The 26,815-nt window shown below is 43.4% G+C and overlaps 1 protein-coding gene across 1 annotated transcript in view; it reads left to right on the forward strand.

Annotated features, from left to right (window-relative positions):
• Positions 1-812: 812 nt before the first annotated feature.
• Adamts18 (ADAM metallopeptidase with thrombospondin type 1 motif 18) overlaps positions 813-26,815 on the forward strand; it is a 144,760-nt gene continuing 118,757 nt past the window's right edge. The window contains exons 1-3 of the mRNA XM_059262544.1: positions 813-902; positions 993-1,080; positions 4,240-4,553. Coding sequence (XP_059118527.1) covers positions 813-902; positions 993-1,080; positions 4,240-4,553 — 492 coding nt within the window. The remainder of the gene's footprint in view (positions 903-992; positions 1,081-4,239; positions 4,554-26,815) is intronic.

Here is a 26,815-nt window from a genome sequence, read left to right on the forward strand (position 1 = left end):
ACTGTTCATTCAAGCTGCCCTAGATATCATGGTTACTGGTGGGATTCTGGGCAGTTGGGTGATCTAGAGTGCATCCAAGCTTCAGGTTGCACATCTCTTTATCAAAGGTTCAGGATTCCCACCTGGTCAGGGTAGGGCCGGGGATGCGGCAAAAGAGAAAACTGCAGAAGTTTCCAGCGAACCCTGGGTTTCTTCGCCATCACCGAAAGACTTGTCCAGAAGTCACACCCCTTACCTGAGCCTCCAGTTTCTCAGCTCATCTCTGTGCCCCTAAGCTAGTATCTCAAGGCGGACCCTGAGCGCTGCCCTCCCTCTCCTGGCTGTGCGTCGGTCCCTCCCTTCCCCTGACTCCCACCCGGCCTCCCCGCCCCCTCCTTCCCCTCCCTCGGAGCCCAGGCCCAGGAATCCCACGCCCTTTGCAGTACAGGAGCTTGGACGAGCCCAGGGAAGCCTCGGGTCGCCAATCACCGAGCGGAGGAGAGGCGGGCGCTAGGCTCGGGCGCGCTGGGGGAGCCAGCTGGCGCTGCTCTGCGCGAGCCGCAGACAATCACCCCGACACCGACACGCGCGCAGCAGACCCGCGGGCATCACCGACAGAGCTTCCCTACCACGGGCGCTGCAGACCCGGCTCTGGGAGACCCCTGTACCCCGAAGCGTCGCAGGCTCTCGCGGTTGGATCAGGGAGGAGGCTCACAGGCTCTCGCGCTGCCATGTGAGCAGCAGCGGCGACTCGCACCTGGCGCCGCACCTGGGGCTCCGCGGCCCTCGGGGACAATGCGCGCCTCCAGCAGTCACCGCGTCCGCACCTGACCATGGAGTGCGCCCTCCTGTTCGCGTGCGCCCTCCGGGCCGCGGGTCCCGGGCCGCCGTGGGGCCCCGCGGGACTACGGCGTCTGGCCAAGGCAGGTGCCACCACCGAGGGGCGCGCCGCACAGCCGGGATCTGGGAGCCACGCTGCTCACACACGGGTGTCACCTTTTTCTCTCTTGCAGGCGCTCCAGCTGTGCTGCCTCTGCTGTGCTTCGGTGGCCGTCGCCTTAGCCAGTGACAGCAGCAGCGGTGGCAGCGGATTAAATGATGGTTAGTATTTGCTCGCTCTCTCTCTCTCTCTCTCTCTCTCTCTCTCTCTCTCTCTCTCTCTCTCTCTCTCTCTCCCCCACCATCCCTCAGGGGCTTCCCCCGCCCCTCACACTCTGTCCCCTTTGTGTTCAGGAGAGAGAAATGTTAGAAAAGGTGCACCTCCTAACCTGGTAGGTGTGTGCTGTCTGAAAAAAAAAAAAAAAAAGTTCCCTGGTTGGAGAGGGGAAACGTGGCAAGGTCTGTGAAGTTATCAGAAAAATCAATGCCGCAAGTCACATAGATGAGAAAACAATTTCCCTCCTTCACAGATGGCTTGTTAAGAAAAATAATCCACACTTAAGTAAGAAATTAGAAAGGAAGTGGGCACCGAGTAGGGAATTGATAAAAAGGCTCCTTCGTTTCCTTCCTCCCCTGGGAAAGCCACAGAAACTAACTCTAGTTGAGGCTGAGAGGGGGTGACCCCCGCCCCGTTTCCCCTCCTGCCGCTTTCCCATCGTCCTTCCCTTCTTTCTTCACTGACATTGTACCATGGACACCCAAAGATGCCTTTTGGTGGAAAGCGCTAGCACAAGGTGTTTTAAGTCCTTTTTTCTGTCTCTTAAGTCCCCCGGCTTCAAAGGTCCAGAGTACACTCGACCTTTTCTCATTTATTAACTTTGCGATACTCCCAGAGGGGGAAACCCTTGTTTCCAGCGTTTCCCACCAGCTGCAGAAGAACAATTCATGTTTGCTCCGGGCTCTTTAGCAAGACTTTACTGGCCAACATGGATTTCTCTGGATTCTAAATTGTCATCTTTGTAGGCTTGAGTCCTCTTGTCCAGATGCAAGGAGGCATTCTGGGACTGGAAGGTGTGAGAATTAGGGACAAAGGCTTGCAGAGAATGGGTAGTGAGAGGACAAGAGACCCAGCAGCACACTCTTGTGAAATTTACCTTTTGTCCACTCAGAGGCAGTCAGAAGTTTCTAAAACTTCCCTCCTGTTCACCAGGATCTAATGGCCAGCACGCCCTTCTCTTCCAAGCATGGCCTATAAGGACTTATTTGTTTTGTTTTTGGAGACAGGTCTTATGTAGTCTAGCTACAGAGAAGATGACCTTGACCTTAGGATCCTCCTTCCCCCACCTCCCTAAGGCTGGTTTCACAGGAATGTCCAACACACCTGGTTTATACAGTAATGAGGATTGAACCCAGAGCCTCATGCATGTTTGTCAAGAACTCCACCCACTCAGCGACATTTCCCAGCCCCTGTTAGCACCTGAACTGACAGAGCACATCATTCTTTACAAGGGACCTCTCACTGCCCCCTTTCCCAAACAGGACTGAATATAACCAACAGTATTTATGCTCCTCTTTTGGAAACAAGCTTGTAGCAGGTGTCTAGGGTGGGTAGGGGATAAGGGGTTGGGATGGCTGGCTAACACTCCCTGGTAAGGGCAGGTGGAGTTTCAGATGGCTGTGCACGAGGAGGTCAGAAACACACACTGTAGAAACTGTCTGGAACATATGTCGGAAATGGCTATTATGTAGTCAGCTCTGACTCTGGTAGATGGAGAAAATAAGTTTTCTCTTTAAAAAAAGAAAGCAAGAAAGGCTGGCTTTAATCAAAGGCTACATACCTGCAGAGCAACATATCAGGAATTTTTGAGAACTAAAACGTGTCCTGTTCAATTTTAAGGGAAACACATTTTTCCTTTTATTTTCTGAAAAATATGGCAATGAGAGGGTATTTCTAGTTTAAAAGAGAGAGGGTGAAAAGGGCCATAAAAGAGTTGGTTATGCCTTAAAAAGTCACAAGTGGTCCAGAAAGAAACAGGGCACATTATTGTAAGATTGGGGTTTCTTTGCTAATGTCAGCCTAATTAGAATATTGCGTATTGATCCCTATACACTGTAAGACTTCCTGATTCCTTAGCGTCTCCTAAATGATGTTTCATTTCATTATTGTTGACTGTTCAGGGAAGGGAAATTTCTTCCCTTTTTTTTCTCTCTCTCTTTTTTTTTCCTATTCTCCTCTGGGAGCCAAGGACCCAAGTGACTCAAACATGCCTCTTAGTTGTTCGGAATCTTTCTAAACACTTTCCAAATTAGTTTCCCATTCTGTGCCTCGAAAGTGGAAACCCAGAACTTTTTTTTTTTTTTATGTGCACAGGGCATGCTCCACATCATCTTCTGGGACGATGCTTTTCAATTCCAATGTTTTGTGAAAGAAAGCAGTGTACTGACTTTGCTCTTTCCCACAGCAAATTATTTCCTAGCTGTCCAGCCCCCCCACCCCACCCCCAGATCATACAGCAATTAGTGCTGCTCAGGGGAGCCAGGGGGAAGGCATTTTTAAACATGCCTTTCCAGGTGTCCCTGATCCGCCACACCCCCTCCAACATGTCTGAGCAGTTTAAAACATCAGCCTCTATCTAGGATGCTTCTGAGGTTTGGAGGCGGGTTTCTGCCTAGGTTGTATTTTAGGCCTCAGATTAAACAGGAGAGTCCCCAGTGGAAGCTGCTTAAAACAGTAAAGGAGATCCAAGTGTTGGCATCCTGTTCTCATGTGTATAGCACTGGAAGAGAGAGTTGACTGCCCCTTGTTAATGAGCCCAGGAATCATCAGAAGGTGCACACTTTGTGAGTTATTTGCAGTTTGAACTCTGCCAGAAAAGTTTCCATCCCCAGTTCAACCTAAACAAAACTAACAATCTCCCAGAAGAAAAATTCCCACTTACTAATCTTTGTGGCTATATATTGATTAAATTTTGTCAATAATAATAGAAATAGTAAGAATAATAAACAATTACATACAGCTGCTCCATGGCTAATACATGAAGAGTCCCTGTATTTCTTTTCAGACTGAATATTGACCTTTCACCCAAATATCTTTGAAATTGATCAAAATTGCACTTAGTTTATAGGTTTGGGAGGATTTTCTTAAATGCTACACAAGTGCTTCACCACCGAGCCCCCTCCACAGCTGTAGCTGTATAGGAGTTTAGGTTGGCAGAGCCTGGTGGCACAGAATGCAGTGCACACGAGCCTCTCTGAATTTTCTTTGCTGTTAGGTGCATGGAACAAGGATTTTTTTTTTGTGGGCTTTGGGGTAGCCTGCTGGAAATCGACCCTTTGGCATCGTGGGCCCTGGGTGCTGACAGCCTAATTTTTCCATTACAGATTACGTCTTTGTCACGCCAGTAGAAGTGGACTCGGGCGGGTCATATATCTCACACGACATTTTGCACAACAGGAAAAGGCGTTCGGCACACGGTGCCAGCAGCTGCCTGCACTACCGCTTTTCAGCATTTGGACAGGATCTACACTTAGAGCTTAAGCCCTCGGAGATCTTGAGCAGTCACTTTATAGTCCAGGTACTCGGAAAGGACGGTGCTTCAGAGACTCGGGAGCCTGAGGTGCAACAGTGTTTGTATCAGGGATTTATCAGAAATGACAGTTCGTCCTCTGTTGCCGTGTCTACGTGTGCCGGCTTGGTAAGTCTGCCTCAGTCTAATGGAGCTCATGCTTTGCGTGTTTTGTGTAACTTGAATGAACAGATGTCTGCAGCATTAAAGTCTCTTCCAGCCAACTCCACACATTCACACTGTCAGCTTTGATACGTATGATATTCTCAATTGAATTAATCTAATCTGCTCTCTGAAAAAAAAAAGAAAATATAATAGAACTTTAATGAGCATTTAGAGCATTCTTTTGATGTTTAATGGCCTGGACCCTTTCATTCTCCATGTTTGAGACGATCCCCAAGGAAATTAATTTGATGGATGCCATTCGCTTTGCAAAGTCTTGGGAGACCAGGAATTCTATAAATCTAACAGGCTACATGCGTCTCCATTGCTTTGAAAGGGGAAAACTGCATTTCAATCTAAAATTGCACTCAGCAGCCAGAGTTAACCTACCTTCAACTTGATGGAATGGGGGGTCTTTTGTTTTTCTTCTAAAAATCTCTTGGTGGTGCACTGCTTACAGAAGGCGTCCTCCTAGAATATGGGGCGGTGTGTGTGGACTAGCAGGATAAATGCGGTACCCGGGGAGGCAGGCCTTTTTAAAGCACTTGGGACAAGCATGATTTCCTTTTTGTATAATCTCTCTATGTCAAACACCAGGCCAAGAATATCCATGTAAACGATACTCAGAATCCAATCAAACATACAAGGCAGTAAATGGCATCCTAGGCTTTCATTTCATGTCACATTGAAAAAACATCTCAGACTGACAGCAGAGTTGGTATTAGAGACACATGGTGATCATGCTGTGGCATGGCCAGAAGAAGGAACATGTGAGAAAACCCAATTGGGAGGTTTTTTTTGGGATGTACATGTGGGATGCAGCTTGGCTAAGCAAGAGGTGTGGTTTGGGGTGTGGACTGGGAGTGAATGAGGGCTCCCCTATTCTTCACTGGTTAAGATTTTTCAGTTACAACTTTTTCCATAGTGTTGTCCTGAGATCCAGCCAAAACCATAACCACAGCACTATATTCTTTAGTGTATTTAAATTACAAAATAAAACAATGAGTTAGCAATTCCCAACTAATCTAGATTCATTTGAATGATGACTGGCTCATCAGTTTCCTATGCATTATGACATGGTTACACACATACATGTGTGCTCACACATGCATGGACACATAGTTTTTGTTTTATTGTAATGAGTCTTCTACTGTTTTTGCACAATGTCCTTGTGTTTCCCTCTCTCCGCCTGTTCCAATTTCTGAAAGTCTTCAAAGATTACTCATTCCACCACAGAGCCTTAGACTATCTCATTCCAAATACTCATGCAATTAACAGCAGTAAGCTCAGGTTCCCATTGTCAAACCAGCACCAACTAGTAGGGTTCTCCTTGTACCTTAGTTTCCTCATCTCTAAAACGGGGACTATGGCCTATGAGTTAGCTCAGTAGGTAAAGAGGCTTGCCACCAAGCCTCGTCACCTGAGTTCAATCCCTGGGACACACTTAATGGAAGAAGAGAACCAGCTCCTCTGACCTCTACACGCATGCTGTGCCACACACAAACCCACACATATACACTATCTATACAAAATAAATAAAAACTGAAAATGTAATAAAAATAGTAATAACTGGAGAGATTTTTACCCCAGCCCTATTGAGAGGAAATGATTTATGTGTGAAGTGCTCCTTTAGTCTCTAGCTTTTCTCATTTTTACAAAATGTAGCCTCCACATTCAGTACTCGGAATTCTGCTCTTTCTGGGTGGTCAGGATTCAGATCAGTTATCTCATGAATAGACATCAGGTGATCTTTCGGGAACAAATTATCATCTAAGGCAGGAGAACGAAATGGGTTAAAGTTTTCCCCCTTTCACAAGTGTGAAAGAAGCAACTGACATTGAGGTCTGCCCTGTGGAAGGTGCAGGTTGTCCTTACTTTTCAACAAGCCAGGTGTATGGACTTAGTTACCTTGACATCATTGGACCTTTGTTGGCTCTCATCAGCTCAGTGAGATGACTTCTGAGATCATTACAATCTCTAGGCATCAGATTCTGATGATCTAATTTATTGACCCTGGTAGAGCCTCTTAGGTAAGAGGCGGGGAACAATCAAATTTATTTATCCTAAGTTTGCTGCCATCCCTTTCCCATTCCCCCACCAAACACCTGTGCAATTCTTAAACTCCGCACAGTAAGAAACAAGAGGAGAGAGGATGGAAAGCTCACTGGCAAGTGGTGACTCTGATCAATATTAATTTTGTAACCTGTGTTGAATGGTAATATCTGCGTAGAAATGTTAGAATGTTCATATAGAAAAACACAAAGACTAAAGATATAACTTGATTAGTATTCACAAAGTTTATATCAATATTTGTGAGCCTAGATCAAACAGGACATTGTTAGTGCCCCAAGAAGGTCCTCAGTTGTTCCTGCCTTCTTTACTGTCCACATGAGGTGACCATTTTGTCCTAACAAATTATGTGATTTATTTATGCTTATTGAAAATTGTTCCTTAAATAGAATCATAATGTACTTCCAGGTATGAGGATCCCATAATGGTTTGTTTGTTTGCTTCTTTTTGTTGTTGTTGTTCTCATTCTGTGGGACAGATACCTAGGAGTAAAGTTGCTGTATCCAGGTAGGCATAGGTGAAGCTTTAACAGGTGTTGTGAATCAGCTTTTCGAGATTGGCTGTGCCAATCTACACTTAATAATATGTGGGGAAGTTCTAGATGCTTCCTGTTCCCGCCAATACTTGACACTATCTGCCTTTTCCATCTTAGCCATTTTGCAGGTGTGAATCAGATGCCACATTGTAATTTACATCTTTCTGATGGTTAATGAGTGAAGCACCACCTTTAGGTGTATTGGCTATTTATATGTTTTCTTTAATGTTCTCTTTGCTGTATATAGACAAGATATAGAATACATGTTTTCAACTTAAATGGTGATGTGTGTTCCTTTCTCAGTGGGTAGAAACAAGGGTTCTAAGCAGAACACCCTTACTAGCTCAGTACCCTCCTTACTGTGGCTATCAAATTCTGATATCATCTCTCTGGTTTTGAAAAAGCAAGTTATGTGAAATCCTTTAAAGGTACCACATTGAGAGGGCAGTGAGAGATGAGCATAAAGAGAATGGCCATGTCTTCCCTCTTCTAGCTACCTACAGATACTATGGAGTATTTTTGGTCAAGAGAGAGGCTCATAACTCCCCTAAGATTAATTGACAGCAGCAGTGATGATGGATTCTGACCATTGTAGGTGATCCAAGGGTTCAGCAGATGGACTTGTGTCTCATAGGCTTGTTGGAGTGACTGGTCAGAAAGTTAACATGTCAGAGGATATGCCCGTTCTTCATCAATTGATCCAGACACCGATAGGAGATGAATGACACTGTGAGATGTGAAGCTTCATGGCAAGCTTCTGTCTGGGTTTTCTTTAAGAGTAGATCTAGACTGTTGGCTTTGGGATCCCTTTAGATGGGATAGCCATATCCCAGTGTGCTTGCAGAATGTATTAGGAAAGTAATCAGTCACTTTTAAATGATCTGGCAAAGTGCCAGCAGGAAAGCGAGCTTCTATCCAGACTGTTAGGGAAACCTCAGAAGAAAACATGAAGGATAGTAAGATTATAGTAGTAAAATACATATAGTCCTCTTGTAGGCAGGAAGGTAGGCATACACACTCCAGCTGGAAATTTTCTAGCAGGGGATTTCCCTGAATAATTCAAAATTACCCAGTGCTTAAAATATTTCTAATACTTTCTTGGAATGTACAGCTACCACGCCAAGCCAACAGAATTCACTTTAAGGAGTTCATGGGGGTTGTTCCCTTACTTTCAATAATTCACAAAGCAGGAACAAGTGAATCTTGCCTGCCATTAAGTTTGCATGTGATTCTTGGATTTTAATTCTGAATGTTTGTTCTGGGTCACGCCTGCCCGTTCCACCTGGTGACATTAAACTTGGTGAGTGTATTTTGGACTTGCAGCCTTTATCACAGACTCACGGGCTCACATATTAACCTAGTCCTTAGCTAGTTCTGCCACACATGTCCTTTCTACTCTCTGAAGCCCCCTGCCTCTACCCACTGCAGTGACCAGAAAGGTCGTGACAATGGCCAAGGCTGTTCACCTTGCTGTGAAACTAACCAACTCTGCACGTTCACTGTGTTCTTTAATTCCATTTTCTGTTAGACCGTATCTTTCTTCAACGATTTTATTGTTTTAAAACATTTTATTGTTTAGGGATCTTTTTTGTTTTAAAAAAAGTGTTGGGGGGAGGCTGGAGAGGTGGGAGGAGGGAAGAAGGGGATCTGTGATTGGTATGTAAAATGAATAAAAAATTTTCCTAATTAAAAAAAAGAAAAAAGTGACTTGGTAGAGTATGATGAGCTTTGTCTGACATGCTAAAATTTTGGATCCCTTTTCTTCCAACTGGAATTTGGCCCCAGAAATGTATAATTTTCTGAGTGATTTTGGTGTATTTAGTATTTGAGAACTAGTTACTGTGAACACTTGTGTTTGGAGCTGTATGGGAAAGCTACATGAACTCAATGATTCTGTCATCACTTCTGTCATGGTAGACACCGTTCTGATCACAGACGGTAAAGCTGTGAATGGGGAGAACACACACACACACCATTAACACACTGACAGAAGTGTCTAACCTTTTATTTAAAAACAAGATTTATGTTTATTTTATGTGTATTGCGTTTGAACCTGCACACACGTATGTACACTGTGTGCATGCAGTGCCCAAAGGGGACAGAAGATCATGTCGGCTCCCCTAGAACAGGAGTTACAGGCAGGTGTGAGCCTCATTGTGGTGCTGGGAACCAAGCCCAGGCCTTCTGAAATAGTAGCAAGTATTCTTAACAGTTGTCTATTGCTGAGCCATCTCTCCAGGCTAGTGTCTAATGTTTTTGACACTGTAATAGGACATTGTCATCTACAAAGTCCATGGTTGACGTGTATCCAGTTTTCTCTCTCTCTCTCTCTCTCTCTCTCTCTCTCTCTCTCTCTCTCTCTCTTCACACACACACACACACACACACACACACACACACACACACACACACACACCAACCTAATATGTTAAGTAAGTTTAGGATTCATAGCTATGCTTGGCTATAAATAGCCCATGGGCTGTGGATTAGACACACCTGCAAGAGAAACAGCAATAGGACTCTTAGACCTAAAAATTCCCATCTTAATCTGAACTAAGCTGTGGCTCAGCAGAGTTCAGGAGCAAAGAGCCCACAAGCTAGAGCTTCAGAAAAGGGAGAGGCTGGGCAAAGTAGGACCAGACACCACCCCTGAGCACTACCGCGTGCATGAGCACGTCAGTGAGTCAGAAAGTCCTACATCACCTGTAACTCTTTAATTCCCTTTAAACTTAGACTTTCTCCAGCATGTTTGGTCATGTTTTTTTTTGCCCCTTTTGAAGAACATCTCTGTGTAGGTTCATGGTGACAAGACCATAGTGCTATCCTCAATTCCGTATTGTATACTAAGTGTGAAGAAAACCTCTAGGGTTAAGAGTTTCACGGTCACTAGGCTTAAAGAAAGTTAAGCATGCAGGCTTCCCCAAATTTATTATGTAGCTGAGGATGACCTTGAACTTTTGATCCTTTTGCCCCCACCTCCTGAGTGCTGAAATACCAAAAGACACCATCATGGCTGGTTTTATGTAATGTTAGGGATTAAGCTCAGGGCTTTGTGCAGGTAGTTACTCTATCAATTGAGTGCTATATCCAGAGCCAATTCACCTCTCTTCACATGAACCTCATGTGTGCCTGAGAGTGTGTGTGTGTGTGTGTGTGTGTGTGTGTGTGTGTATGTGTGTGTGTGTGTGTGTGAGAGAGAGAGAGAGAGAGAGAGAGAGAGAGAGAGAGAGAGAGAGAGAGAGAAAGAGAATGTCTCATGTGGCCCAGGCTGTGTGTAACTGTTACATCCTATGTAACTGACCATTTCATATCTTTTAATGCACTAGCATGTATTTTCTATCTCTAAAAGAAGGAGTCAATACTGGCCTGACCAATCTAACTGTTTTAAAACTGTACTTCTGGTTGATATCTTATACCAAGATTCCCTGTTTTGGTGTAAGGAATAACTGCTGGGCCTAAGGTCATTTTGCACTTATTGGTACCCGACCTCTCAGATGACCATGGTTTGTTCTGCCTAGAGAAATACATTTTTGCTTAATAAACTCAATCTAGACCAAGCTGTTCTTCACATGGCTACCAAGTGGAAACATAACCCACACACAAGCAGTCACTGGCCTTGCGGGTCTGCTCAGCTCTATAGTGCATGGGTCTGCTGACTTGTGATAATCTCTGCAAAGACCAGCTGACCACAGGGAAGGCTGCTTTGCTGTTGCCACTAAACCTTCTGTCTGGTGTTGGCTCATTGTCCTGGCTCCTCACTCTATCCAAGGCTCCCGGCAGAGTGGGTACCACAGCCAGGGCGGGCTGAAGAATACCTTCTAGCCTGGATTCCTGGTGCACCATCCAACTTTGTCGTTTGCTTTCCTTCCTTTCTCTTTCCTTTGTCTGCTCTGTGGCTTGCTGCCCCGATGTCCCATTGTGTCTTTTCTTCAGTGGTGGCCTTTGCAGCCCGTGATTGCTGCGGTGACCATTCTGAGGAGAGCCTGGGTCCCTGCGAGGAGCTTTCAAAGCCATTGGATTTGAATAGGCGGTAGGGAGCTTTGATGTCTCCTTTTCCAAAGTATTTTATAACTCGGAAAGCTGTCACTGAGTTGTCTGTCGCTGGTCACTGCCTGCCGCGTCATCTTTTGAAAGCCAATTTCCATTCATACAAGGGCTGAAGTTAAATGCCCTTAGCCTGTGGCTCTGCTGCTTTGTGGGGCCTTGTTAGCTAGCAGGGGTTGTTGAATTACATCTACCCCCTTGGAACGTCATGGTCACTTGAGAGGATCATGTGAAATTACAGATTAGGCTGGATTGTATTTACATGTTTTTTAATATAGGCTGGCTCAAATCAAAGATGTTTTCTTAGGCTATTATTCAATTCATCAAGGGTAAAAGGACCCTTTTATTTTCTTGGCTTCTCTCCTCTGTGCTCTCCTAAGACATGATTTGTGAAGAGAATTATTTGCTTTTAACAACGCTTTGAGCAAAAGGCCAAGCTAAATTAAAAAAAAAAAAATCCAAAGATTAAAGTTCTTGCCAGAAAGTTGGACTCCAAAGTAGCTAAGGCAAGCCTGAAGGGTCTCTCAGGAAAGCTGGAAGGGCCCAGCCTTCCTCTCTGCTACCTGCCTGTCATAATATGGCCACTAAGTACCATTCCTTCTGGATCATTCTGTTGGCCATATTTGACTCCAGGGTCCTTGGCTGGGCATCCTGGGTATCCCGGCATCCTGAGCTTGCTTCCTGAGGCTACAGGTTTTTCATGTGTTCAGTGGAAATGGCCGCTGGCAGAGGGTGAGGGAGACTGGGGCTAAGTGCTGAATTTGTCACACAGTAGCTGTTCCCTGCTTGATTGTTGACTTTGAACTAGGAGGTGGTCTGGGCAGGAAATGGCCATTGAACTCTTTTCCCCCCTGTCCTGAAGGCTTTCCAGGCAGGCCTGTAAGAGCAGGAAAAGAATTTCTTTGGTATTGGCAATCCTCTTGCAAAGGTTTAGGATTTTGTAGGGAAAGGAAACATTTTGTCAAGTAAGAAAATAATAGAAGAAGAAAGATAGCTGAGATGGGGGTTAGGAGGAGGAAGGGGATCAACATGTAGATCACAGGTTTCTCTCTTCAGACTCTGAAGAGCCGGCTCTTCCCTCCACTACCTGCACAGCCAGGTACATCACTCACCCACTGTGGGCTTGACTTCCTCACTGTAAGTTGAGGGTGTGGATAGGACCTTGCTTGTGGAGCTTACAAATATTTGGTCACAAGAAACACCCTGTATGGATGTCCATGACAGTTCCCCCTGGATGATCAAGTTCCCTAACCTAAAAATCAGTTCTGTTAAGATCTCAAAATTTCTGAGTGCCATCGTGATAACATGATGCACTTTCAGTACAAAAGTTGAAAGTTACCAGTCAGCACCCATTGGGGCCAATTTTGAGACTGTCTGCTTTATTCAACGTGAACACCCAGGTTATATACAGAGCCAGCAGGTTATTCAGAAATAGGACCTGAACCATTGTATTTACTTTTCCATGTCGTTTTTAAGTGCCTGGTTAAAAGAGAGAGAGGGGAGGGGGAGGGAGGGAGGGAGGGAGGGAGGGAGAGAGAGAGAGAGAGAGAGAGAGAGAGAGAGAGAGAGAGAAATTGTCACTTTAGATCTTAAATGCTAGTGTGCTGACTGGCACTTAAATATAGAAGCCTACTGCTTGCTGTGTCTTCCTTTCAACAGCCTGAGTGCAAGTGCTTTTCCGAATGAAATGTTTGCAATAATAATCATTATTGTACAGCAATTACTAGAACAAGTGGTGTATACTTTATCTGAACTGCTTGGGACTGCAGTGTTTAGGACATTTTATCTCAAACTACATATATTGATATATATGATATAATATACCATATATATATATATATATATATATATATATATATATATATATATAAATTGTGTGTGTGTGTGTGTGTGTGTGTGTGTGTGTAGTATTAGTTACTTTTCTACTGCTGTGATAAAATTACCATAATCAACTCCACTTATAGAAGGAAAGGTTTATCTGGACTCGTGGTTCCAGAGAGATAAGCGTCTATCATAACAGGGAACCATGGCAGCAGGCAGCACACATGGCAGCTGGAGCAGCTAAGAGCTCACATCTTGAACTGCAAGCAGAAAGGCTGAACTGGGAATGGCTTGAGGCTTTGAAAGTTCAAAGCCCACCCCCAGTGATGTGCTCCCTCCAGCTGGACCACACCTCCTAAACCTACCCAATAGCACCACCAATGGGGACTAAGTGTACCCGAGACTATGAGGGATATCTCATTCAAACTACCATATATACATTTATATAATTATATGCACTCTCGACACATATGTATAGACACATGTGAATATGTATGGTTATGTATATAAATGTGCGTGTTTCTGGAATGGTTCAAATCCATCATTCCTGTCCTTTTCCCATTCATTTTTTCCCTAGCTTGCTTTCTTTTCCTCCGTCCTTCCCCATCTCCATTCTCTCTTCCCATTTTTTCCCTCTTTTTCTAACTCCCTCCCTCTTTCCTTCTTTCCCACTAGTATTGCTAGCATTCAGCAAAGCTGAGCCTGAACTATCCAGCAATGTAATCACATCCTCCTCCATTATTCTCTCAACCATACTTTCCTCTTCTTGGCTTCCTTCTGCAAACAGGGCCTCCTGAGTTCCAGGTGATTCAGATATTTTCTTGGGTTCCTGACTTAGTCATTTCATCTGACTTATCCATCCCTAATGCCACAGGTGTGTCATAGCTAAGAACAAGTGTGTGGGGTTCTAGGCTTTATTTGCCTTCACCTGTCTTGAACTGCAAGCAGAAAGGCTGAACTGGGAATGGCTTGAGGCTTTGAAAGTTCAAACCATGGCAGCAGGCAGCACACATGGCAGCTGGAGCATTGCGTCATTAATGGCTCTGCTCATCAGAGCAAGAACAGAACAAAACTCCTCCTCTTTGTTCTTGATATGTTCATGGGTGGATTAATGCAAAGAGGATCTAGGATGGTGCAGAGAGAACTAAGGGCTTGACACGTACCAGTTTGAAACTCTACATCAACTCTGTGTATTTGTACCCTGTATGTGCTATAAATTTATTGTGAGGGGAGCGTTGTATTCATTGGCACTTGTATTGAGGTATCCTTGTCAGGGTAGTCACAGTTAGATTTTTAAAAAATGCCTGCCTTTGGAGTTTTTTTTTTTTATTTTGGTTATTTTCATCCCTCCCCAACTCCTCCAAGATCCACCTCTACTCCCTTCCCACCCGACCTAGTGTCCTCTTACATAGGCAGCAATCCAGGCCAATTTGTGCTGCCCCAAATACTCTCAGGTGTGGGGTCATCCCTTGAACGTGAGCCAGCTACCACGGATCACATACTTTGCAGCTCTCAGTTCTCCATCACTTGGCAGTTATCAGTTGCCAAGAGCTTCTCAGCTAGAGGTTGGACTTCATGCTGACCTCTCTCCTCCACCTGGGTGTTTTGTCTGGCTCGAGCTTGCACAGGTCATGTTCATGCTGTCACAACTGTGTGGGTTCATATATGTAACTGTCCTGTTGTGTCCAGAAAGCATCATTTCATTCCTCTGGCTCTTTCTACACTCTTCCTTGGAGATGATCCCCAAGCCCTGGTTAATATGCTTATATCTGTTCTGACTTTTTTGTCTTGTTTTGGTTTTTTGCTGTTGCTATAAAATATGCATGTATCTGCAAGTCTCTCAGTTGCATTCAGAACTGTATTTTATTGTGGGGGTAGGACAGAAAGCTCCCTTCCTTGTGAGACGCTGTCCTATCAGATAGAGGATATTAGTTATGGCCAGGGATTTATATTCTTTTATCGGCATGTGTCCCCAAGTGTCACTGTCACTATCACCTTAATTGGCCAAGCTGCAAAGCTGCCGAGAACTCACTTCCTCTGGTTTTGCATGGGTCCAAGACAGTGGCTTCAAAGAGCTCCCACCAGCAGAACATATGTGCTGGAAAATTGCATGGTTTCCCACCATAGGCAATAAACAATTCAAGAGAAAATGGCGCTGATTAAATCTTGAAGTCCAAATATAAACAGGCCTAATGATAGTACTACACATTAAGGCTTTCATGACCAAAAATATTTGTTTGGAGTTCATACACAACACTGTCCACAAACCCGGGAGTTTAGTTACATCAAGTTACTTCCAGGAAAGCTTGTTCCCACGGTTTTCTCAGCCTGTTGTAGAGCAGAGTATACTCAAATGGTCTAATAGAGGTCTGGTGAGTGTTCTGCCTGGATAGTGTGGTCACCTCTCCTGAAGGGATGCCTTTGAAGTATCTAAGGATTTTACTTTCAGTAGAATTCTTTTGATTGCTTATTCATGCTACTCAACTTTGAAATATTTGATCTGCCCCTTTTACCAGTGTCAGTCAAGGGGGCATGTCTTCTAATATAAATTAGATGTGGACATCACTAATTTATGAGGAGCCAGCTATGTGTACACCCTCCTTTGAGGGACGGCACTTGAAAGAGATCGAGATAATACATGCATCTGAAAACCTTTTATTGCTCGATAGGAAGCTGAGACTGGAGAATTTCTGGAAGTTTGAGGGACAGATAACCTGGTGTAGGCAGCAATAAAAAACAAACAAACAAACAAAAAACCAAGAGATCCTGTTTCAAGGTGGAAACTGAAGTCCAACATTTGAGGTTTTCCTCCGATGCTCACATGTGCAGGGCAAGGCCTTTCTCCCCAACATCTTTAACACAAAATAAAAACTTTAAAAGTCAAATGTTATCCAAAGCAATCATTTCCTCAAAATCGCATTACCAGTGAGTGAGAGATCAAGCCAGGCTTCTAAATCTTCCAGCATTTTAACATGTCCTTCCGCCATCCTAAGCTGTTATACAAGCTATTTCTGAGATGCTGGCATGTCTGAAGGCTGTGGGATTTACCTAGACCAGAGATTTTCAGACTTGACTTTGCTTCAGGACTACCTGTGGAATCTGTAAAAAATACTCCTGTCTTGGCCCCATTGTCAAACCTTCTGTTTCTGTGGGTCTGGATGGGTATCTGAACAGGAGCATCCATGATTTTCCAGCTGTCTGTACTAAAATCCACTGACTTGTCTGGGCTTCTTTTGTTAGTCATAAAAGGTAGTGGTACACATGTTGTGTTGAACACCAATTGGTTTGTATTTGTCTTACACACAAAAGGAAGCCGTTTACAAGAAGTGGATTCATCCTATGCCAATGAGTTTTACTGCAAAGCAGTGGTTGCAATACCCAGACCTCCTAAGAAGCTGCAGAAATGGGTATTCACATACTACAACATGAGAGGGCATGTAAGCAATATTTAACTTCAATCCTATCTTTGGCATGCGTAAAACAGACCCCCAGACTTATCCACAATATAAAGAATGTGTGGTCATATCTGCTCACAGAGAAATCAACGTTGAGTTACTCTGCCTCCTGGAAATGGTAAAGTAAAATACAAAATGTGGATGAAGAACTGCAGGATCACGGGATGACCTTAGGACACTGCCCACTCTGTTATAGAACCTGGCAAGCTGGCAGACACAAACCCCAGTTCTAGGGATCTGAACTCAAGTCTTTATGTTTTACACACTGAGCCATCTCCCAGCCCTGACATTTGATTTTAAAACAGACTCACAGAAACTTGCAGAAATATTGCATGGAGATGCTGTGGGGGAAAACTGGACAACCTGGGAATATAGTTTACTTGTCTGTAAAGTGGCAACTTGGAAGGAAAAGAGGGCTGTTATATTAAAGGGCAAAAGTCAGGAAGAACCCCCATATTCTTGGCCTCTGTTGTACATGTTTCCTCTCCCAGTGGTGTGTTCTGTCACTGGATCTAGATGCTACAAGTATGAGCTTTTGCAGATGTAAGGTTCCAAATCAGTTGAACTTTACTTGGGAGCATTCCAGGAAGGTCAAACCTTATCAAATAAGCCCTTGAAATCTGGGTCTAGTTGTGGGCAGACATCACTGGGGCTCAGAGAAAGAGGGGCCTAACACATGAGAGATTCTCACTTGCAGGTTCTGGGTATAAAAGGGGCCATGTCACATGCAGAGTCAGTCTCCAGGATGAGTGCGGTCTTTGACTGATAAATGGCAAGCAAATAGAGGCTCATTTCTGTTCCCCAAAGGAGCTGAGTTCTGCCTACAGTCTGAAGAGCCCAGAAGTGGATTTCTTTACAGAACAAAAGAATGTAGGTGGGACATCCTGCACTTGGACTGGTAGAACCTTGAGTTGGTGATAGGGTGTCTATAAGCTGCTTCTTTGCTATAATTTTTTGAGCAACAGTAGAATACAAATACAGAAGTCTCTGGGGCTTATTCTGGGGCAGGTGTTCAGGCACAAAGGAAATCCCTTCCCTTTTCAGGTTCATGGTCATCTTGGACCATCTGCCACCAACCTTGTGTAGCAGGTGAGATAGCACATATGATGGTTAGTCTAGAATGATTATCAGTCTGATGAAATTTAGGATCACCTAGAAAACCAACCTCTGGGTGTGCTGAGAGGGAGTTTCCAGACAGGATCGACTGAGAAGGGAAGATCCACCATCAAAGTGAGTGGCATCATCCATTGACGACCTAGAAATAAAAATTCTGGGGGGAAAACTGCGTGTCTGCCTGTGTTCTCCATCCTCCGTCAATAGCAGACAGTCTAGCTTGATCAACCTTCTAACATGGACCCAAAATCAGTGACTCGCCAGTGATGTTTCTGGCTTTCAGTGCAGATTCCGGGCTGTGGAAGAGCCTGGCTTCACTGAGCAAGTTCTGAATTCTGTTTCTGTAATAAGTAGGTAACTATTGTTGGACTACTCAGTCCCTATAGTGTAAGCCAACCTAATGGTCCATTTTTATCATGTGTGCATGCATATGCACACATACTGTTGGTTCTGTTCCTTTAGAGAACTCCACTTAATACCATGGATCTAAAAGAAGCAGACTTTTTTAAATTACTGGGGGAACTGTGATAGTATAGATTCTCAATGGAATACTATTGGTGTTAGGATGGCTAACGCTTTCTTTAGAAAGGAATATCTATGCTTCATAGGGCACCCAGGGGCATTCCAGGCCTTTACCTATTAAGCACCATTACCAACCCCAATTGTGCCACCCCGAGTGTCTCATAGCCAAGAAACTCCTGTGGGTCACAGTTTGATACAACACTAACACACAATGGCTTTGTTAAGAAAATACAAATTTGTGTGGAATTGTATTTTTGGAGTGTGCATGCTATTAATTTCAGCAAGATTAATGTTTTCATGCAGTTTGAAAATCCATCACCCAAGATACTTGATACCAGAAATGTTTCTGATTTTGTAGGGTTTTAAAATTTTTTTTGTTTTTTTGAAATACTTGCATTGCCTTTAGTGGCTAAGCACCTCTAGCCTGCAAATTCAAAACTCAAATTTGGCACATGTTTGAGCATCATAACCATGCTTTAAAAGTTTGATTATGAAACCAGTACCAGGTCTGTGAATAGTGCAGTGGAATGGGGTTTAGGGGACTGCTACTGCTGATACTGCATAGATAATGCAGGGGATCTGCTGAGGATGTGTGGATAGTACAGGGAGATGAGGGAGCTGATGAGAGTGTATGGATAGTGCAGGGAGGTAGGGAGTGGTGGATTGGTTGGCAGCAGAAAAAAATCTGGAAATTTTTTTTTAATTTTATTTTACAATATAATTTAATTCTACATATCAACCACGGATTCCCTTGTTCTCCCCCCTCCCGCACCCTCCCCTTCCCCCTAGGCCACCCCCTATTCCCATCTCCTCCAGGGCAAAACCTCTCCCAAGGATTGAGATCAACCTAGTAGACTCAGTCTAGGCAGGTCCAGTCCCCTCCTCCCAGGCTGAGCCAAGCGTCCCTGTATAAGCCCCAGGTTCCAAACAGCCAACTCATGCACTGAGCACAGGACCTGGTCCCGCTGCCTGGATGCCTCCCAAACAGATCAAGTCAATCAACTGTCTCACCTAATCAGAGGGCCTGATCCAGTTGGGGGCCCCTCAGCCATTGGTTCATAGTGCATGTGTTTCCATTCGTTTGGCTATTTGTCCCTGTGCTTTATCCAACCTTGGTCTCAACAATTCTCGCTCTTTTTAATTGATGTATATTTGTTTGTGAATTTCACATGATACCCCAGACTCCTGAAAACAATCAGATCTTTAAAGTAACAGAAGAATATTTATAATAAAAGTTATCTTTGCCTTCTCATGGGGAAGAGGGGCCTAATCATATGAATGTAAATTTAAAATGTGGATTCTAGTCATACATTGGTAGTTTTCCCAAGATAAAATTAAACGTCCTCTGTATCCTCTTGACCAATGAGAATAGGACTATGGGAAGTTCTAGGAATGGCACAGGAATAGTCTCCTTGTCCCTTGAGTGTGTTCTTCCCTGATATCCTTGTGAGGCTGAATTATAACTTTCTATCTATTGTATGTAAGTGGTACTTGTACGCAGTTGTTTCTTTTGAGATATCTGTGGTACTCAGTGGGACTCAGAGCTCTGCTTCAGCTGGAGTGCAAGAGATATGGAACCCAGTTCATGCTTGTGCACAGACACACCTGCTGACTTAATTTTTAAAGCTGTATCATCCCATCCTTGCCAATGGTGATATGCCGATGCTTATGTAACTCACAGCATAGTCTGGGGGTGATATACTGACACTTAGGTAACTCATAGCATAGTCCAGTGGTGATAGATACACTGATGCTTATGTAAGTAACAGCACAGTCTGAATTACTTCACTACTTTATAACTCTGCCGGGTAAAAAAAGTCAAGTTCTCTTTGACATTTCATTCCTGGTTGTCAGTAGCTGACATTTCTCCCCCTACCCCCAGCACTTCCTTTATCCCATCCATCCATCCATCCATCCATCCATCCATCCATCTCTAACTCAAAACATTAAATTGTAGCCATTATGTATTTAATAGATAGTAGGTAATCCTTAGAATTTCCCTTCATATTAAGTTATGGGCTTATAAAATTATGTTATTCCTAAGTTCTATAGCATTTTAATATGAAGGTAGAGTAGTGGTGTCATGAATTTAAACTCAACAGGAGTGCAAAAAAGAATATTAAAATAAATAAAATGTAATAAGAAAAAGTAGGGCAGATGAAACGGCCTAGTAGGCAAAGGAGTCTGCAGCCAAGCCTGGTAACCTGAGTTTAATACCTGGGACCCACAGGGCAGAAGGAGATAATGGACTCCCACACATTGTCTTATAACCTCCACACTTCCTCTGTGACATGCACACACCTGCACACACACGTTGGGTGGAGGTGACATTTCCCACAGTGACCTGTCAGGTCAGATATTCTTGACTATAATAATTGGTTTGCAGAAACCCATGAAAACAGGATCTGAGGTGATAAAATGAAACTCTGGGACAACCTGTGGTAGCAAAGAGGAGAGAATGTAAACCCACAATTGCTGCAGCCATCTTGCTGCCCAAGAAAGGATTATCACAGTCCTATTGTCTGGTGATGCCTGACGTTAAAATACTTTGATTTTTTTTTTCAGTGTTAGCTATAAGCTCATCTTTTGTTGTGACTCTAGATCAAGTTTCTTTTCTAGTCCTTTGAAATAAAAATTAAAACTGTGATAGAGATGAAAGGGCTTTGGGTATTTCCTACAAAGAGCTTGTCGCCTCACAGAGGACATGTAGACAAGCATAATGTACCAAGCTCATTGAGCCTAGAGCTGCTGTTAAGACAGAGGGAAGTAACTGACACACTTCATGAGTCAAGATGTATTGGGTGTAACACCCATAGCACAGAACATGACAGCGTGCAGCTTTGTCAATATTTGCTCCTGGTCGTGCATCTTGGATCTATTATCGGTCTTGTTGATGCATTGCTTTCCACATCTGATGTATGATCGCTGCACATCTTGTGCTGCCCGCCCACAGTAACATCAGCTGGTTTCAAAGCAGGAAGTAGAAGTGAGTGCATTCTCTGCCTGTCAAGGAGCAGTTGCTGGAGGTGGAGACTTCATGGTTGGCTTACAGGATGATTTCACATGCTGTAACTGCTTTTAATTGATTTCTTTGATTTGCTTGGATGATGACATGTGAGGTAACGTTGTAAACCAAGTATGCTTATCGGTGGATTATGCTGCTCAGCATTCATCTGCAGTTCATGTGTGTCTTTGAAGATGTTTATTTTAGTGAATCTAATTTTAGTGTGCAGTAGTCTTTTATTTTTGAATCATGACAACAGACATCTTTTTTTTTAAACCCATGGAGTCTTCTATTTCCTTTTTGCATTGCACAGAACTGTTCCTCTCCTTTGTTCTGAGTGCTGTCTCTCCCTATGGAAGGAGAATGTAAGTCAAAACATGTAATTTTAGATCTCTCAAAACAAAGAAATGGATGAAAATTATGTTGCTATTATGTTTTATTTAACCCAAACATGAAAAACATAATTGTGTCAAGATATTATAGATGCATAAGTTATTAGTGAGATGCTTTGGAGTTTTACACCAGTTGATAAAGACCAGCATGTAACTTACACTGTGTGCACATTCAGTTCACAGCAACTATAACTAAACAGCCTAGAAATAGTCCTAGTATTGGGAAGTCCAGGTTCTAAAGTTCATTAACATAAACAGTGAAGAGTCCTCCTCATAGACTCACTTGTTCAATTGCTTCTCTTCCACAAAGATTTTCAGAACCTCTGCAGCTCTGCTATGGAATGGGTTGCTGGTCTTGGTTTGGAAGCAGTAGGTCATTATTCAATTACATAGAAAATTGCCCAATTCGTTGATGAAAGTCAGACTTAGGGATGCTGAATTAAGTATTTCCCTTGAAGATAAATGAAAGAGATGATGTTTTGAAATTTTCAGAATTTGAATGTAGACTTTCTTCTAATTATATTTTGTTTAAAACTTGCAGTTTAATTAACGCTAGCTTTTTTTCTTCAGATGGAAAATTCTTTATTAGTTCTTGGCTTTATGATTTGTTTTCATAGTGACTTTCCTAGTTATACTAAATAACATATTTAGGGAGCAAAGCAAAAATCTTGATTTAAGAAGATCTCTGCTTAGGAAATTAAAAGCTAATGTCAGGGTATTATAAATTTTCTTCCCTAATAGATTCCATGACAAAAACAATCTAGTATAGTGGGCCACCAGACATGTACAGTGTGTTACGTAGTTTTCTCGTTGCTGTGAGAAATAACTAATGAGAAGCCACTTAAGGGAGGGAGGATTTATTTTTATTTTTTTATTTTCCTATTAGAGTGTATCAGTTATATGTAGTAATAGGTTTCATTATGGCATTTACATACATGGCATACATTTGCATATATTTGATCATACCCCCCCTTTTTTGCTTTGAGGCAGTATCTCACTATGTAACCCTGGCTTCCTTGAAGCTCGCTATGTAGACGAAAATGGCCTTAAACTCCTCAGAGATCCACCTGATTCTGCCTCCCAAGTGCTAGAATTGAAGCTGTGCACCACCACAGCTAGCTAATCATACCCCCAATAGTACCCTTCCCCGATTCCTATTGATACCCTTCTTCTCCCAACCAATCGTCCAAGAAGAGTTTGTCTTGGCTTACAGTTGGAAGGGCTACAGTACACATGGTGAAGAGAGCATGGCAGGAGGAGGGGAAGAGAAGCCCATGGTCCCTAGTCAAATTACATCCACTGTCTGGAAGCAGGGAGTGAACAGGAAGTAGGACCCCACTTCCTCCAATGACTCACTTCCATCAAGACTCAATTTCCTGAAATTCCTACTGCTTTCCCAACAGTGCCACCAGACGTCCCAATGTTCAGACACAAGAAACTCATAGGGACATTTCACACTTACACAACATATTGCACACTGACCATATCAGAAATTTTAGTTATCTTCTGTTTCTACCCCAATGAGTACAAATTTCCTACCCGCATGAAATGCCAACCAGAGCAGGCAGGTGAAGTTTATCCGTTGGTAGGATCTCTGTGTGTTCTACCTGAAAATAGCCTTTTCCACAGCTGAAGAGTCAGCACCAACTGAACTTCTACTGTTTTATCTACTTGTTGAGTCCTGATTCCTTAAACCCAAAAAGTAGAAAAGAATTGTCTTGACGTAAAGAGTGGGTGACATTTCTTTTGCTCCAAGGATTCCCAATCCAGGCAAACAGCAGTGGGTGGTTTTCACTTAGGCCTCCTTCCTCTTTCTGGTCTTTCTGGTAGGTTGGGCATGAATAGACCTGTATTAAATGGGATTTCTCAGAGAAACAAAACCTACAGTTCTTTTTATATACATGTGTGTATAGAGAGATTTATTACAAGGAATTAGCTCATTCGTTTTGGAAACAGAGAAGTCCCAAGATCTGTTGTTGGTTAGCTGTAGGCCCTGGAGAGAGCCAATGTATTGGGTCCATTCTGACTCAGAAGACTCGGAATGACAGATGTGCCAATTTGAAGGCAGCACAGACAGTGACTTCTAACTCACCCAACCCTCCTGTTCTGTGTAGGCCTTTAGTGGCTTGGATGAGGCTCACCCACACTGGGCATGGCCATGGGTTTAATCAGTTTGATCAATTCACTGTTAATTTCACCCAGAAATACCTTCAAAGACGCACCCAGAATAACTCTTTAATTATCTGGACACTGTGTAGTCCCATCGAGTAGATGTGCAAACCATCCCAGGGGGTTTTGGTTAAGTCATCTTTGCACAGCATCTCTTCTTCATATATTCAGCTTGTACATTTACATTTAGTAATGTGATTATTCAGCAATAGCAGCTGTCACCTGCATCAAGTAATCAGTGCCATGAGGGAACAAGCTTCAAAGTAATGATAGCATTCTATCTGCTTCTCTGTTGCTGTGATAAAATCTTAACCAAAACCAAATTGGGGGAGGAAAGAGCTTCTCTCATCTTACACTTTACAGACCACCACTGATGGAAGCCAAGGCAGGACCTCAAGGCAGGAACTGAAGCAGAAACCATGAAGGAACACAGCATACTGGCTTGTTCTCCATTGCTCACTGAACTAGTTCTCTTACACAATCCCCATGACCACTTACCTGCTCAGGGATAGCACTTGCCATAGGGGGCCGGGCCTGCTCACATCAGTCATGAATCAAGAAAATCCCCCACAGACATGCCACAGGCCAATCTGATGGAGGCACTTCAATTGACACCCCCCTTTGTCAAATTGACAAAAACTAACTAGAGCAATATGTATAATTCATTGTGTTGAATGTAAAAATATGTAGATAAGTTTACCTATTCACTATATGTATTTTGAGTCTCATCTACTACCCCTTCTCCAAAAGTATTCTGGGAGTAGTAGGTAGCACTGGATGGCCTTAAGGAAGGATGTTAGCATGAGGCTGCTTCCATCATAGTCTTTCCTATCAAGGTGATTTCACTAGTGAATTAACACTTAAGTAGAGACAGAAGACAGATGCTAGGGAGCCAGTGCTGTGGTTAGGTTGAGAGACAGGGAGTGGAAATGACTGATGTAACCCAGGAGCTCAAAGCTTCAATTCTTCACTATTCATTGAGCATCAGCCACCAATATTGAAACACTGCAGCTCATTCTCTCTTCAGCCCATCACCAGAGACAAGCAGCCAATGGGCTCTTGTGTTCTGTTGGCTCTTTACAGGCAAATAAGGGCCTATTGAGATAGTTGAACCAGTTTGAAATGAGGCGCTTGCTGTGTTATGTGGAACACTGCTTCCTTGCAGAACTGCTATATGAATACATCTGAGAGGCCTGCCTATTCTATTGCTTGCTGCACCATAAGACTTGGTGATGCAAGCAAAGATTTTGAAAACATGTGCTGAATGTGTTCTGTTGGCATTCAGGCTGAAGGAAGGAGGCGTTTCCAATCCTGAGCTCAGTCCTGGATCTGGCCCAAGACTAAGGAGAAATCCTCAGCGCTATTAATGTTTCTTCCTCACTTCTCTCACGTGACTTTATTGTTTGGGTAACATCCCTCTCTCAGTGGGGGCAAAAACAAGAGAGAATGGTGTATCAGGAATCTTAAAGAGTCTTATTAATAAAATCAAACCTGTGGCCAGTTATTGGGGTGAATTCTGGAAGATCAGAGGGACAGAACAAACCACAGCCCACCTCACCTGGCCAACTTCTCAGCTGTTCTTGTTTCCTCAGAGCCTGAAGCTTAACCAGCTAAAAGCTAACCAGCCAAATGCTTCTTGTTTCTGGTCCTCACACCTTATACACCTTTCTGCTTTCTACCACCACTCCCTGGGATTAAAGGCTCGCTTTCTGGGATTAAAGGCATGTTCACCATGCCTGGCCATTTCCAATGTGGCCTTGAACTCACAGAGATCCAGAGGGATTTCTACCTCCGGAGTGCTAGGATTAAAGATGTGAGTGCCACCATTTTCTAGCCTTCGTATCTAGTAGCTGTTCTGTCTCTGACCCCAGATAAGTTTATTAGGGTGTATAATATTTTGGGGAACACAATACCACCACAGAATGGCCCTTGGCGGCCTGCCAAGTTAGCCCAGGAATGAGACTGCAGACCAGGGCTTCATCCCTCTGTTCTGCCTAAAGGTCACATGTCTAGGCAAAAATGGTTTCTCTTCCCCACGCCTCAATTGCCTCTCATGTAAATAAAGGGATGTGCCACGCATTTTTTTTGTTTTAAGAATTTTTTATTTTATTTTTATTGCATGTGGCTAGGTGTGTTGGCTGCATATATGTCTCTGCACCATGCACATCATGTGAATGCCTGGTGTTCACAGAAGCCAGAAGAAGGTACTGGAACCCATGGAACTAGTTATAGATGGTTGTGTGCTGCCTTGTAGGTTCAGGGAATTGAACCTGGATCCTCGAGAAGAGCAGCCAGTGCTCCTAACCACTGAGCAATATCTTCAACCCCCTGATACATTTTCTAAAGTGTCCATTTAAGTGTATCTCTATAAGCATTATTTAAATGCCTCTTAAAAATTCATATTCCTAAGCCACTTTCCAGATCTGTTCAGTCATAATTCCTGGGAGTGGGACTCTAAAAGACTCCTAGACTCAGAAATTTTTGAAAATTATTTGACAGGGAAAATAAAAGGTAGTCTGTATCACATACTTAAACTTATTTTAATTGATATAGACAATTTTTCATTTGGAGGTTACAAATCAATTAGTGGTTCAAAAATCAATGTCACTCATTATGATTGACAGAAAGAAGAAATGAAACGTTAGAAAAGAGCACAACAGAAAAGACCAGGTGCCAGGGGACAGCTCTGTTGAGAGTGCTGGCCCCCAAAGCAAGAGGACGAGTCTGATCCCCGTCTTAGTTAAGGTTACTATGGGCATGATGAGACACCATGGCCAAAAGCAACTTGGGGGGTGAGGGAGGGTTTATTTTGGCTCACACTTCTGTATCCCTATTTATTATTGAAGGAAGTCAGACAGAAACTCAAAACAGGCCAGAATCTGGAGGGAAGAGCTGATGCACAGGCCATGAAAGAGTTCTGCTTACCAGCTTGCTCATCATGGCTTGCTCAGCCTGCTGTCCTAGAGAACCCAGGACCACCAGCTACAATGGGCTGAGCCCTCCCCAATCAATCACTAAATAAGAAAAGGCCCTACAGGCTTGCCCACAGTCCAGTTTTATGGATGCATATTCTTATGTGAGATTCTCTCCTTTCAGATGACTTT

This window comes from Peromyscus eremicus, chromosome 5 (genome assembly GCF_949786415.1).
Source record: "Peromyscus eremicus chromosome 5, PerEre_H2_v1, whole genome shotgun sequence".
NCBI classification, from domain to species: domain Eukaryota; kingdom Metazoa; phylum Chordata; class Mammalia; order Rodentia; family Cricetidae; genus Peromyscus; species Peromyscus eremicus.